Source organism: Ambystoma mexicanum, chromosome 10 (genome assembly GCF_040938575.1).
Source record: "Ambystoma mexicanum isolate Mex_15411 chromosome 10, UKY_AmexF1_1, whole genome shotgun sequence".
Taxonomy (NCBI): domain Eukaryota; kingdom Metazoa; phylum Chordata; class Amphibia; order Caudata; family Ambystomatidae; genus Ambystoma; species Ambystoma mexicanum.
In genome coordinates, this window is record NC_090932.1 from 958,015,045 (window position 1) to 958,029,923 (window position 14,879).

At 46.9% G+C, this 14,879-nt stretch overlaps 1 protein-coding gene across 1 annotated transcript in view; it reads left to right on the plus strand.

The window, feature by feature from the left end:
- Positions 1-14,879, plus strand: part of SPATA16 (spermatogenesis associated 16) — a 1,361,355-nt gene that overhangs the window by 241,407 nt on the left and 1,105,069 nt on the right. The window contains exon 3 of the mRNA XM_069618722.1: positions 13,193-13,338. Within this exon, the coding sequence (XP_069474823.1) occupies positions 13,193-13,338 (146 nt within the window). The remainder of the gene's footprint in view (positions 1-13,192; positions 13,339-14,879) is intronic.

Here is a 14,879-nt window from a genome sequence, read left to right on the forward strand (position 1 = left end):
ATTGATTAGTCAGAGAAGGGGATTTGATCCAGCGTCGTTCGAGGCGTCGGAGGAGGCGCCGCATGGACAGAAGGTGTGAAGAGAGCCAGGGTTGGGAAGGTTTATGAGAAGGGGAGAAGGGAGTGAGAGGATATAGTTAGTCAAGACTGGAGGTTATAGAGGAGGACAGTGAGGAGAGGGCGTCATCTGCTGAGAGGGAAGTGAAGTCAGAGAGGAGGGGAAAGGAGGAAGAACATGAGTCGTGGAAGAGAGTAGGGTTAAAGTTGCAGAGGTTGCGACGAGAGATGGAGGGAGAGGAGGGAGATCTGGGGGAAGATAAGGGGGGAGGAGTGAGGGAGAAGGAGAGCAAGGCGTGATCGGAGAGATAGTTGGGAAGAGACGAAACAGGGGAGGAAGAGTAAGAAGAGAGAAAGATAAAATCGAGTGTGGACCCAGAGGAGTGGGTAGAGGGGGTAGGAAGGGGTGAGAGAAGGTAGGGGTCAAGTAATGAAAGAAGAAAAGAAGAATGAGATGTGGATGAGAGAGGGAGGTTGAAGTTGCCAAGGACTGAGAGAGGAGTAGGGGAAGGAGAAATGAGGGAGAGAAGATGGTCAAGGTCTTCATAGAAGGAAGAGTGGGGGCCAGGTGGTCTGTAAATAATTAAGGAGATCGCGTGAGGATAGGTGAAGGATTTGAAAAGAAATTCAAAGGAAGAGAAGGTGTGGAGCTTGAGGGTAGGGGATGAGGAAAGACATTTAACGTGAAAAATGAGGCTGACGCCGCCTCCGCGACCAGAGGTGCGTGAGACATGAGAGAAGGAGGAGGAGGAGGAGGTGGAGAGAGACGCAGGGACTGTGGAATTGAAGAGGGGTATCCAAGTCTCGGTGATGCAGAGGAAGTGAAGATTGACTAGGAAGAACAGGTCAAGGGTCGCAGTGACTTTATTGCAGATGGAACGGGCATTCCAGAGGGCAATGTTGATGATGCTGGAGGAGCTAGCAGTGGGGATGTGGATAAGATTGGGGCGATCAGGGATAGTGTGGGGACGGAGGGGTGGACAGGAGGGGAGGAGAGGTGAGAGGAGGGGGTGGACATTAGGATGAGGGGAAGGTAGAGGAGGAGGAGGGAGAGGGAGATGGTGGGAAGACGACGAAGGGAGAGACAGATGGGATGCATGGCAGGAAATGGAAGAAGTAAGTACTGGTGGATGTTTGCGAAGTGAGGACAGCATTGGCCAGGAATAGGGGATGCAGCAGAAGGTGAATGTGGGAGAAGTGAGGACAGCAGTGGTCAGGAATAGGGGATGCAGCAGAAAGTGATCAAGGGGGGTTGGAGAGGTCAGCAGAGCAGCGGAGCTCTCTGATGCAGCACAAAGTGATCAAGGGGGTTGGAGAGGTCAGCAGAGCAGCGGAGTGTCCAGGGCAGAGGGCGGCAGAGAATCTAGGGCAAAGTGGTGGGTAGTGGAGGCTAGGACGAGTCCTATGGGTAGGTGTAAAAACGGCAACAGCAGGGGCCTAAAGTAAGGGTTGCGGCAGGGTGCAATCAAGGGCAGCTGGAGAGATCAGCAAGGCAGCAGAGCGTCCAGGGCAGAGAGCTGCAGAACGTCCATAGAAGAGAGGTGCAGTGCAGAGCCAGGAGGGGGCAGTAAGGTAGTGGCTTCTGCTGGTGGTGGACTCGGGAGAGCTTGCCAGGGGCAAGTGGCTCAGCAGGCGGGGAGTGAAGACTAGTGACAACCCCAGACGCTGGTGATTCCGGAGAGGGGCACAGCAGTATCCTGTGAAGGGCAAAGCGGCCCAGGAGGCAGTCGTGAGGCAAGGTTCTCGTAGTTTATGAGCTCAGGAGAGCGTCAGAGGTGGCCCAGTAGATGGGCAAATGAGGGCCAGATAGTGGCCCAGAACTGAGCTCAAGGGTGCCAACCACACCCAGTTACTGGTGGTTCTGGTGAGGGGCTCTGCAGGTGCACAGTTCTGGGCAGAGTGAGGTGATCTCGCTGGTGGTCATGAGGCAGTGGCTCAGCAGGTGTTGAGTTCAGGAGAGCACCAGATGTCTTCCCCGCCAGTCCCTTGTGCAGGGCAGCCCACAGGCTCGCTGCAGCCTCTGGCCGTGATGTTGCTGTAAGGGAAAAAGGCCCCAGCCCTTGGCGGGCTGGCGCTCAGTGACACACCGGCTGCTTTGGAGGTAGGTGGGGGGGTCCTTTCAGCCCCCGCTGTGTCCCCAACTTGTGTGCACTGTGGAGGGGGGGAAACGACTTACCTCCCTTCCCACTCTGGGTCGCTCCTCAGTTCTTCTCACTTCGCCATCTGTCGCTGCCTCGACTCCTGAGCGCGATCCTTTCTGGCACGCTGGCCTCAAGGGGGGAGAAACCTCACAGTTTCGGTCAGCACTGCACACGCCTTTCCTCCTTTATTCCTGCCCGTGTGCTCCCCTGACATTGCTCCTAATGCCCTAAGGCAGTGAGTACCCTAAAGGCATGACACTCAGGCTGCTGGGGGGGAAGAATAGACATAGAGCGCTATCAATACCCTGTGCTCTGTTGTGGTTTCCCCTCCTTGGCTGTTAAACATAGGAAGCTCGGGTCGGCCACAGGGTATTACTATAGCCGCAGGTGCGCACCCTCTCCTGTGGATATAGCCCTCCCTGGAGAGAGGGGCCGCTCAGCCGTCTAGCTGCAACCTGCCTTGCTTATGTATTATCCAATAACAATTTGTGTAGTAAATAGCTGACACTATGGCCACCAGTAAAAAAGGTGGTGTCTCAATTTACACTCAAGGGACCAGGAGCAGTTACTTCATACTCCTGGGCTGTGTAATAAGGCCATCACAAGACAGATGGACATGTAAATGGAATTGGCAGGCTCAGTTATTCCTATTCCTTCGCCTGCAAGAGATCGGATACTGGAGGTCTTGACTGATTATAGTAACACTATGTAGCATGCTATTTCTTCTGCTGTCTTCTCTCCCCATGAGGGGTGCGAGAAACATACAGGAAATAATATGGAGCTTCTGAAGTCATCTGTTGGTGTCTCACAAGAAGAGATTGGGTCCTCTCCATCCCATTTTGTTCAATCATTTCTTGATCAATGGTGGACCTCATGGCAAGCATTGCCAAAGTGCTTCTGCTATGTACCAGCCCTTTCATTCTGGGCCTATTAGTGGATTTATTGAAGAAATGGTTGTGGATCCATGTTCATCAAGCAAGAATATGGCCTCACAAACAATAGAATACTCTGGTCCAACTGATGAGATCCAGTCATTGTACTTGGACAAGGCTTGTCAAGTCAACTTTCAAAAAGAGCTGCTAGACAAGGTTTCACAATCTGACCCTTGTAGTAGCAAAGTTCCGGTGCTTGCTATGCCCCTTTTAACTATTAATAAAAGTATTGCAACCACCAAGTATAACATTGTCAGCTCTACACTGGAACCACCTGCTCCCATCCCAGTACTCATGCAGAAATTGGGCCAAGAAGTGAACAATCATTCTACACAGATGAATGCAATCTTCAAGTTGGGTTGTTCCCAGAACCTGTGCGTAAGAAAGTGTCATATCCCCAAAATAGAAGACATGAGTACTCACAACTTTGTTATGGAACAGAGAAACTTTATCTTTTTTAATATCAGCAAGGTTAATGGTCAGGAGCCCAAAGAAGCCTTGCGGTTCAAGGTCTTAGCCTGGCTAAGACAGAGACCTGGGCCAGATGTGGTCAGACTATCGGATCTTAGAATGTCCATAGGCTGGACCTGAAAGACTGGAGTCTGCAAGGCAATAATGATTGCGTCCTAGTGGGATGTGGGTCTAGTACCTTACCTGCATTCCTAAGATTGTGCAGATACCTTCCGAGGGGATCCTCCTGTTGTAATTTGATTATCTGATCCCCCACTACCTTTTAGGGAGATTTCTTATTTCCGGTCCTTATGTATAACTGACTATTTGGGTCTTCACTACTCCCTGGTCTGCTGTGTGTGTATTTGTTTATTGTTGTTTCATATACCCTGATTGTTTCCTGTTCTATGTATGACTTGTTTTTACTTCATGGTCTTTGTTCTGACTGCGCCCTTCAGTCTTTGGGTACCTTGGAGCGCAATATAAATAATAAACATAAACATAAACAAGTGTATAAATGTATGTTTTTGACAAAATCAGATTTTCCCTAAAATAAATGTGGGAGTTTCTGGACATTGTAAACCTCACCTCAGAAACCTGACATCATTCCCTTAGAAATCCAACCAGCAGAGAGCAAGGCAGAGATTACTACCCATGCCCCATCCTATTGTTAGGGGCGTGTGTAGTAAAGCCTGCCCCTGTCATATACTGTGATGATGTCACTGAGTCCCTGAAGACACATACTGATTCCAGATTTCCTACGCTGGCGTCCTGTTACTGTCTGTTCTTGTCTTCATCTTGCAATTATCCATCTAGACTCCAGGAACCAACCACAAGGCCAAGCATTGCTGATCCTTTTTCAGCTGTGCCTCAATTCTAAAACAATCCCAATAACCAAGGGAAATGCTGTGGTGTTTTGGGAAGCATCCTGAACTAACCTGGCTTGCCACTCACTGCATGCTGCTGCCATCCTGCTCTCCTGATGAATTATAGTATCCAGTAACCAGAATTGCCAGTCCAGAAGAACTATCCATTGGTATCCTGTCCATGCCCTGCTGATCATGTCCTGCATATTTTGTCCGGCTGTCCTGTGTTAGACCAGATCCGTGTGGCGACCAGAACCGCTGACTGTCCAAAATCCAAACTAAAAGTGGACTGTGAGTATCAATAGGAACCATAGAAAATCCTATTATACTTTGCCTTGCCTTGTCCTTAGTTCCAATCTCTAAGCTATCCTATCCTGACCCTGATAACTTATATTATTGTCACAATCATTCTGGCTACCCGGCTTTGATTCCTTGTGCTAGCACCAACAGCTTTAATCATTTCGTCATGTAAAATCCTAAGCTATTAATCTTGTTTGAGTGATCGGACTGAAACCCCAAGGGAGGGCGCGGAGGTGCTAGGGTTGAACTCGCGAGTCAACCCAGTAGCTTACTGTGGACCTCATTCCGAGTACGGTGGTAGTCATGGCGCGATTTGCGCCATGACTGCCTCACATACCAGTAACGACTCTGGTTTGGTACAATGGGGACTTACCGGTCCATTCCAACCTTGGAGGGACCGGTAAATCCCCATTTACCAAACCATTCCCCATTCCCATTTGAGCCCCCATAGGGCTCATTGGTAATGGGGAGGGTGCAAATAACGGGCCGGTGTATGCCAAGCCCGTTATTTGTGCCCAGGTCCCTTAACAGGTCCCGTCCTTAACACCTGGTCAAACCAGGCGTTAAGGATGGGACCCGCTAAGGGACCTCGTAGTAGGGTGGTAAGGGATTACTGGCACCGGTCTCCTTACCGGTGCCCGGTATCCCTTACTGCTCTACTCGTAATGAGGCCCTGTGTCTCAATCTGGTAGCCTAGCCTGAATGCCCTAGTGTAGAGTAAAACTGTCCTTGTCAAAATTAATTTCTTGTCCTTTTTCGTGCCTTCATTTTCTCAAAAACGCACCTCACTAGATATTGTATAACTCACTCAATTTAACAGCAAGAGACCTCATTTCACGTGTGTGTAGTAAAGCCTGCCCCTGTCATATACTGTGATGATGTCACTGAGTCCCTGACGACACATACTGATTCCAGATTTCCTACGCTGGCGTCCTGTTCCTGTCTGTTCCTGTCTTCATCTTGCAATTATCCATTTAGACTCCAGGAACCAACCACAAGGCCAAGCATTGCTGATCCTTTTTCAGCTGTGCCTCAATTCTAAAACAATCCCAATAACCAAGGGAAATGCTGTGGTGTTTTGGGAAGCATCCTGAACTAACCTGGCTTGCCACTCACTGCATGCTGCTGCCATCCTGCTCTCCTGATGATATATAGTATCCAGTAACCAGAATTGCCAGTCCAGAAGAACTATCCATTGGTATCCAGTCCATTCCCTGCTGATCATGTCCCGCTTATTTTGTCCGGCTGTCCTGTGTTAGACCAGATCCGTGTGGCGACCAGAACCGCTGACTGTCCAAAATCCAAACTAAAAGTGGACTGTGAGTATCAATAGGAACCATAGAAAATCCTATTATACTTTGCCTTGCCTTGTCCTTAGTTCCAATCTCTAAACTATCCTATCCTGACCCTGATAACTTATATTATTGTCACAATCATTCTGGCTACCCGGCTTTGATTCCTTGTGCTAGCACCAACAGCCTTAATCATTTTGTCATGTAAAATCCTAAGCTATTAATCTTGTTTGAGTGATCGGACTGAGACCGCAAGGGAGGGCGCGGAGGTGCTAGGGTTGAACTTGCGAGTCAACCCCGTAGCTTACTGTGGACCTCATTCCGAGTATGGTGGTAGTCATGGCGCGATTTGCGCCATGACTGCCTCCCATACCAGTAACGACTCCGGTTTGGTATAATGGGGACTTACCGGTCCATTCCAACCTTGGAGGGACCGGTAAATCCCCATTTACCAAACCATTCCCCATTCCCATTTGAGCCCCCATAGGGCTCATTGGTAATGGGGAGGGCGCAAATAACGGGCCGGTGTATGCCAAGCCCGTTATTTGTGCCCAGGTCCCTTAACGGGTCCCGTCCTTAACACCTGGTCAGACCAGGCGTTAAGGATGGGACCTGCTAAGGGACCTCGTAGTAGGGTGGTAAGGGATTACTGGCACCGGTCTCCTTACCGGTGCCCGGTATCCCTTACTGCCCTACTCATAATGAGGCCCTGTGTCTCAATCTGGTAGCCTAGCCTGAATGCCCTAGTGTAGAGTAAAACTGTCCTTGTCAAAATTAATTTCTTGTCCTTTTTCACACCTTCATTTTCTCAAAAGCGCACCTCACTAGATATTGTATAACTCACTCAATTTAACAGCAAGAGACCTCATTTCACTTTCATATTGTACCTATGATCCATAGCTACACCTGAACACAAAAACCACATCACGACAATATTTCACCCATTTTTATTAAAAACCGTTTTGGTAAATTCAGGCGGGAATTGCAAAAGTTGGGTTAATTTTACAACATGTCATTTTGACTATAAACTGTTTTCAATCTTACATTGCATTTTGAAGTATATGCTTTTGCTCAATCCATTGCTTGTGATTGCTAGTATCTTTCCAGTGTTGCTCCAGTAAAGAATTGTTTTTGTTTCAAGAGTTTTAGACACATTCATTGTTTTCTTCATCCATTTCTGAGTTTCATTTTAGCATTACCAGGGTTTAAAATCTGTTTTTCTCTCTTGTTTGGGGAGGGAACGTCGGATTTCAATTCTGTTTTTCATTTGTCATTCCTGATTACCTGCTGCTTCTGTTTATCCTCTTAGAATTGATTATTTGTGGGTTTAGGGAACTTTGCAGGGGGAAATTCTAACTCAAGCGCTATCTTACCTAAAATCAAAAAGGGCTCCTATTCCCTGGTGTTTTGGTAGTTGTGTCAATAGAAGGTTAAACTAAGTTCATTGCTTACATTCATATTGTTCTTATCACCCCATTGGTGATTGCTGCCCCAAATTAAAAATTGTATGATTTCTTTTGAATTTTAAAATAAATAAATAAATATTTTATTTTATCAACCAGCCTGGTTCATAGTCTATTGTGACCTGGGGTATTTGAAAAGGGGGTCTGATATGAGTGGTATATCATCTCAATATTGAATGTAATCTAACATAAGCATTTCAATTGCACGCTGAATACCAAGCCGAGACTAAGGTGTGTGTCGCCTGATTGAAATCCTTAACGGATTTGGGGGCTTGAGTCTGAGGATTGAGTTTGGTTACCACCCTTGACAGTCTAATACAGCAGACTAACCTGCAGAGTTCTAATATATGTATGGTGGGAATACTGTGTTGCACTGTACAAGCGCCCCCCCAAAACAAATACTCTAAGCACCAGGCCGGTCTATAAAAGTAAAATTAAATAAACCCTGAAATAATTAATAAAGAAAGAAAATTTACAAAATGGCTGTTCCAGTAGAAATCAGTATGGCTAGGGAGCACCTTCTGCACAAGCTTTTTGTCAGAGGTGAATGGCCGAACAGGACGAAAATGTCTGGCTACAGGAAATCACGCAACAGGTCACTGCCATGAACCTGGATACATGGAAGGACAATGGCCTATTACATCAGGCTCTGAGTGAGTTATCCATGGCCCCAAAAATTAAAGAGGAGCAAAGCAAAATTGACAGAATTGCGGCCTACCTATATCTCCACATGGGAGTGATACGGGAAAAGCATGTTGAAAACACAATTCTGGCACATAATCAAATTGAATTGTTAGATAAAATCCAGACTGATCTAGATTCAGCAGAACAAAAATAATGGAAGAGCGAACAATTGGAGGCAGAATCTAGAGTTTATGTTACAAACTTAAAATAGGATTTGGCTCGCAAACAGCACGAAAAGGCAGATCAAGAGACCAAATTACAGGCATTGAAAGAGGAGTGTAAGGAAAGGGCTGACTCTCTGCAAGAGAGTCAACAGAAGCTGGCACAACAATTAAATTATAATAGGGCCTGCGCAGAGCAGATAGTTACTCTACAAAATCAGATAGATGAACTGAAAGAGGAAAATAATAAGTTAATCTTGAGAGACCTCCACTCCCAAGCAGAATTTGATGAAGAGCGCCAGAAATCCAATGCCATCAAAAAACAAAGGGACGATCTGGCTGAACAGAGGGGCACCCTAAATCAAGGGAAACGTGCACGAGGCCAGGAAATAAGCAAGTTAAAAACCGAGTTAGAGGGAAGAGAGTTAGCCCTCCAGGAGCTCAATGAACTAAAAACGGGGTATGGTAAACTACTGGGGCACACCAGACAGGTAGAGGGTGCTCTGGAAGAGAACACCCAGGCCAAAGATGCTAAAACTCAGGAGGTTAGTCTCCTGCAGCGGAAATTGTCCCAGTATTCCCAGACCATACAGGAAGCACAGAGAGACAATGAGGCTCTCTGTGAAAAGAATGATGGGCTCCACCAGCAAATGGCAGCTCAAGAGTGGATCATTGAAACCAGTAAGGCCTTGATAGATGAACAAAAGGCTCAGATCTTTGCTTATTACCAGGAAATATGGGCTGAAAAAGAAAAGATAGCAAGGTTGGAGAAAGAGGGTGCTAGACTAAATCCTAACTGGAGGGACCTTGGGCAACCCCTGATCATAGTATCAGGACCTCTGTACTCAGGAACTCAAACCCATTCAATACCATGAACACTGCCAACTTCATGTCCACTGGCTCACATGAGCCGGGAACCCTGGGGCTGGCAGAATTCAATAGGTTTGGTAAGATGGGACTGATCAGCGCCCCCCAGAAATTGATGGACGGCGTCCATGTACAGATATCCAAATGGTTAGGGCTGATATCTCTGACAAGGAAGACTCCTATGAGGGAATGGGAGGGTAATTAGATCCACTAAAATACTGCCTTCCAAGGGACCAGTTGGTTAAATATGATGGGGAACTAAAGGAAATAACGGCCAAAAAGAGCATCCTGAAGACCTCTACACAGTTAAGGCAGGGGGGGGGGGTACTCTACCAACTCTGGGAGCAGGGGAGAGTCAGAAGACTCTTCTGAGCACCCCAGGAGTAGGGAAACTTTGCCCCAACATTCTGTGAGCCCTTCTCAAGCTCGCAGAATCCAGGAGTGCCTAGAGGATCAAGAAGGGACCTCCAGTAGCAGCGCCTCTGAGTCTGAGGGTGAGTGGACTCGGGTGATTAAAACAAAGAAGGCAAACAAACTTGAGAAAGCTATAAAAAAAAGGTCACATTAGGCAGATTAAGGCCATTAGGAGTGCTATAATTCCATATCATAAAAATCCAAAGTATTCTGTTTGGGAACACTTAGAACTGTATGAGCAAATGATGGACACTTTTCACATGAAGGACAGCCTGAATTGCATAGAATATGTAAAACGGACCTTCTCCCCTGAATACTCCAGCTTCTTTGCGGGACTGGAGGACCAGAACCACTCCAGATGGTCCAACTACAGGGCGGTCATCTTGAAACAGTTTTCTGCTCACAGAAACCCCCAAGAGGCCCGCAAGGCGGTCTACAATCTGCAATGCAGGGAAGATCAGGCCCCCCAAGAATTTGTGCAGGAGCTCAAATGCGCCTTTGCACAGACCACCAGGAGGATGCGCACAGATATAGTCGAGAGTTCATCACCACCTTTTTACATGCACTCCCAATATATATGATGACCCAGCTGGTGAGGGACTTTCATGAGAAAAGATCACTGGACTCGGTCATAGAGCAGGCGACCCGCATTTATGAGGTCCAAAAACCTGCAGATGACAAAAATCCAAACAAAAACCCAAACCAGCCAATATCCCTGCTGCTGCTAAGGTGGCAGAGGTGAAGGTTTCCCCCAATTTTAGATCTGGAGATGAGGGGGCCTATAAATATACCTCTACCATATCAACCCAATTAAAGACCCAGAGGGCTCTCGGGCCAATCCCAGACAGGTGGTAGTCAGGGAGGTTATCCCACAAATGGGATCCCTAACTCCCCTGATTACATCAGCCCCCGATACAAGAGTAACATACCAATCCTGGGGTATGTATGGACCCCCCCTAGCCGAAGGGGGGGTCCAACCAGGTAAGTGTTGCCCCAGGAAACTTCCCTCATAACTTTCCCCATGAGGGTAGTAATCCTCCAAATGCTGAGTTTAGTTTCTTTCCCCGGTACCCACAAAACCCCAACCTGCAGGACAACCCTCCTTTCTTTCTCCACTTTCAGGAGCCCACACAGCCCAATCCGGGAGAGGGGAAGCCAAGGGTGGAGGGTTACCAAACTTCTCAATACCTAGGGTACTATGGGAGAAGGGATAGTTACCCTTCCCGTGAGTCACCTAGGGTTGACCAGAGACCCCCGTACCAGCCGGAACGGGTGTCAGAACTGGAGCGCCAGGTCGAGAACCGAACCCAGGATCTGGGTCGCATGTTGAGGGCTGAACAGAACCCTCAGATGAACATGGTGGCTCAGAACCCCACCAACCAAGGGTCTGGTACTCCAGAACAATGACGGGGCGAGCATCCCAACAACTCACCGGTTCCAGAGGAGGAGGCATGGGGAAGGAAGGTGTAAAGCACCAGAGGAAGCTTCCTTCCTCACCTGTGAAAAGCACCTGGACACCCAGGAACCAGAACCAAAATCTCCTGCCCCCAAAAACCTGCCACCCAAGGAACATTGGGCGGGTAAGAGAAATAAAGAACCGAAAAAGACCCATTTTGTGGAGGAGCTTAGTGTCCTCCAGTTCAAAGGGGAACAAGCCTCAGAGGAGTGTGGAAAAAAGATCTTCTCCTTCAGGGATGGAAGAACTCCTAACAAAGAAAAATGGGTCTCAAGAGATCCAAATGAAGACTGGGTGAATGTGGGGACTGAGTCAGAATCGCCCATAATTGAACCCCAGAATGAGCATCGAGGAAACCACTGTCCAAACCAAGTCTGGGGACTGCCTCCAGAAAGGGGGTGCGGCCCAGAATCAGATGGGGAGCCCAAAACTCCCCACATATCCCAATGTCAAATTCTCCTTTCAGATCCCCAAACTCCAACACCAAATTATGACCAAACTACGCCTGTGTCAGAGTCAAAAATAAGGCAATTGACCACCAAACATGCCCAGAATGCCCATTAACTTTGCCCATTGGAGGGGAAGGAGGGTAGATTTTATACCCCAGCCCAAGTGCAGGAGCAATGTACATTTTCGGCACTGGTGGACACTGGATCCCAAGCCATTCTTCTGTCAAAGAGGGCCTTTGATCAGCTGAGTTCCGGAAGTGGGAGAGATACCAGATCCCTCTCACCCCTCTTCCTGGCTAACTTCAGAACTTCAATAGGAATGAAATTCCTGTCGAGGGGACTGTGGATTTGGAAATAAAAATTGGACGACATAAGGTGAAACACCCTGTCAAGACTAAGGTGTGTGTCGCCTGATTGAAATCCTTAACAACATTTATGTTATTTTGGTACTACAATAGTATTGTTGTTTGTCTGCTTCCTTTCTAGCTGATGCCCTCTTAAAGAGTATGGCACACGCTTGACTCATGCAACCTTAAGGAGGCAAATGCAGTATACCGCTCGTGGTGTGCCCATTTCACCTTTACTATTGAGATCTCTGCTAGTTTGGTGATAGTGTGGGGTTAAGTAGGAGTTTAGAAACCATGGCTCATCCCTGTATTCCTGCAGAGCAATAGTCATTTCACCACACTAATGCCATGCTGGATGGTACATAGAACAAAATCATTTTGAAGAAGGTAACAGCTCACATGATATAGGCATTTGATTTCCCGGTCCTTCAGGTAACATGTCCTTTGAGCTGGTCTGGTCTTGTATGTGTTCTACACAATTAATCCATATAAATGGAAAATGCAATACACAAAAGCAAATGCTCAAACTATTGACTTGGCAATTCGTGTTTGCCCTGTGGTGCTTTACAAATAAATCTCACCCTGTACATTTACAAAGCCATACCTATTGACTTTAAAAATAACTTTACATATTCTAGCTTCAACAGTATTCTCTGGCCTTTCACTCATGCAACCCCATCAGATACGCTCCTCAGAATGCAAAAATTCGAATACATGTTTATATCCATAGCAAGTCTGCATGTCCACACAATGGGCCTGTTGTTATGTAGGAGCTATAACTAGGTAACATCTATGCAACTGGATGATTCTCATGCAGTTGGAGTGATAACAATGGCAGATATGGGCCCTCAATCTTCACTGCCTGCCAGAAATATTTGCCATATTTCTCTCTACTGTGTGTTGGGTTCGATAAGCATATCTGCCAAGAGAGGGATGGAGCTCTCCGTTGCGGCCTGACCACAGTGGTCAGAATGAACCTTGAAGGTAATGACGCAGATGTAGGGATGTAAAGACCCTAGGATCCAGACTTTCCTTCTCCACATAATTGTCTCTGTATCATTAGCTTAGCTTCGGAGGCGTTGCTAGGGGGGTTGAGGGGGCTATAGCTCAGGAGCTACAACCAAAAGGCTAGCTAGCCCTGACTCCCGACATTCCCGACATTAGCGTAGCCCCGGATCTTTTCCAGACCCCCCAACACCTGATATTTACAGTGTTATCTAAAATGAGAATGCTTACACTCCACTTTCCACAAATCTGCAGACAACGAAGATCTCAGCGACGAATTATGAATGCCTTTCTTTGTGTCCCCTGCAGCTTTGCAGCAAGGGTGCAGCTTTGGGAAACCCCTTCAATTCATCTGCCGAAGACATCTCCAGCGTTGCCAGTTTCATCGAAACCAAGCTTGTCACCTGCTATCTGCGGATGAGGCGCCCTGACCTCGCCCTCAATCACGCTCACAGGTAACATTTTCTCAATGCAGTTCACCTGTGACTGGGCCTGAAGTGGATATTAGATCAAATGTATTTTTGTTTTGTTTATTATTGAACACAAAAGCAACACAGACACAAAATGGACTGATCCCTCTCTAAGTTACAAAGCCTAAGAATTTTATATGAGCAGTATGTGATGTATGACTAGTGCTCTGAAGTAACTGGCATACAAGTGGGCACACTGTAAAACATAACTAAATAGTATTGAAATGCATAGGCATATACCAGCAGCTTATCCGGAGTTGCCATAATAAAAGTAATAGACGGAAACATTGCATGTTATAATATTGAACCCGGAAGTACAGAACAGAGAAAGACGAAGTGACGTAGACAGGCAATTTATAGCAGGGTGATGCATTAGTCTCTGTCCCATCCTGTTGGCAAATCCCTTTAACTCTGATGATTTTATTTCATGTCCTCGCCTTTGTGCAAGTCACATCTGCCCCTCCTGTCTACTTCCGCTATATGTCTCACTCTTACCATTTAACTTCCATTTCCTCTCCTTCTCCACCTCTCTTACACTGAGTTTTTCTTTCGTCTGATTCTCACCCCCTTTCCTTTAACTATGTCATTCATGTGCACACTCTGCACCGATGTTGCTTTCCCTCTATTTTGCTCTCTCATTGTTTGTGTTTCTCTCTCCCATTTCTGTTCTCTCTTTCTCACTTGTTTTACCTTTTCCTGTGATATCTTGTTTTCTGTCGTATTTTACTCTCTTTGACTCTCTCTCGTGGCTGTCACTAGGTGAACTCTATCCCGTCCGCATATGGGATGCCTTCTCTTAGATTTGGTCACTACTTAAACTATGGAAACGCTGTTCAAAAGAAGGGCCAATCGCCCATCCTCCCATCATCATCATAATCACACTCACAGCACACATGGGGCCTAATTTACAAAATATTTAGTGAGTGACTTTGCATTGTAAAAGTACACTTTGTGCTGTACAAAAAACAATTTCCGATTCACGGTTGGGTCTTTGCGCTGGTTCATCCTAGTTGGTGCTGTGCTGGTGCGCTTTGCGCGGCACAGAGCGCAACGCATGGGAAGGGTCCGCGCAAAGAAGTAAATAGGAGGGGGAACATGCAAAATCTCCATTCAAGGCAGAAAATGAGAAAGAACATGGGCTTGCAGAGGGAGACACCGTGCAAACAACAAACACTTCCTATCAAGCTCTAAGCCATTGTGAACTTGTCTGGAGTCCAAAGGAGAACACACATCTCAGTATCTTACCCCCACTCCTTACACGTCACAAAGTGCAATGAAAGCACACATATAAAAGCGCAGTGCAACCCCATTGAACATATGACTTCCACAATGCCGGACCCTGCATTGCTAGCAATGATCCTATTACATGGAAGAGGGAGAAGGAGAACGACGAGGAGGGGCACAATCTTCCATCCACTAACTATGCTATTTGGGATGCCAGATGAGGAGATGTATGCAAGATACCGATTCCCTCCCCATGTCATCCTAAATCTGGTCAGGGAGTAGAAGAATGGCCTGTCATCGCC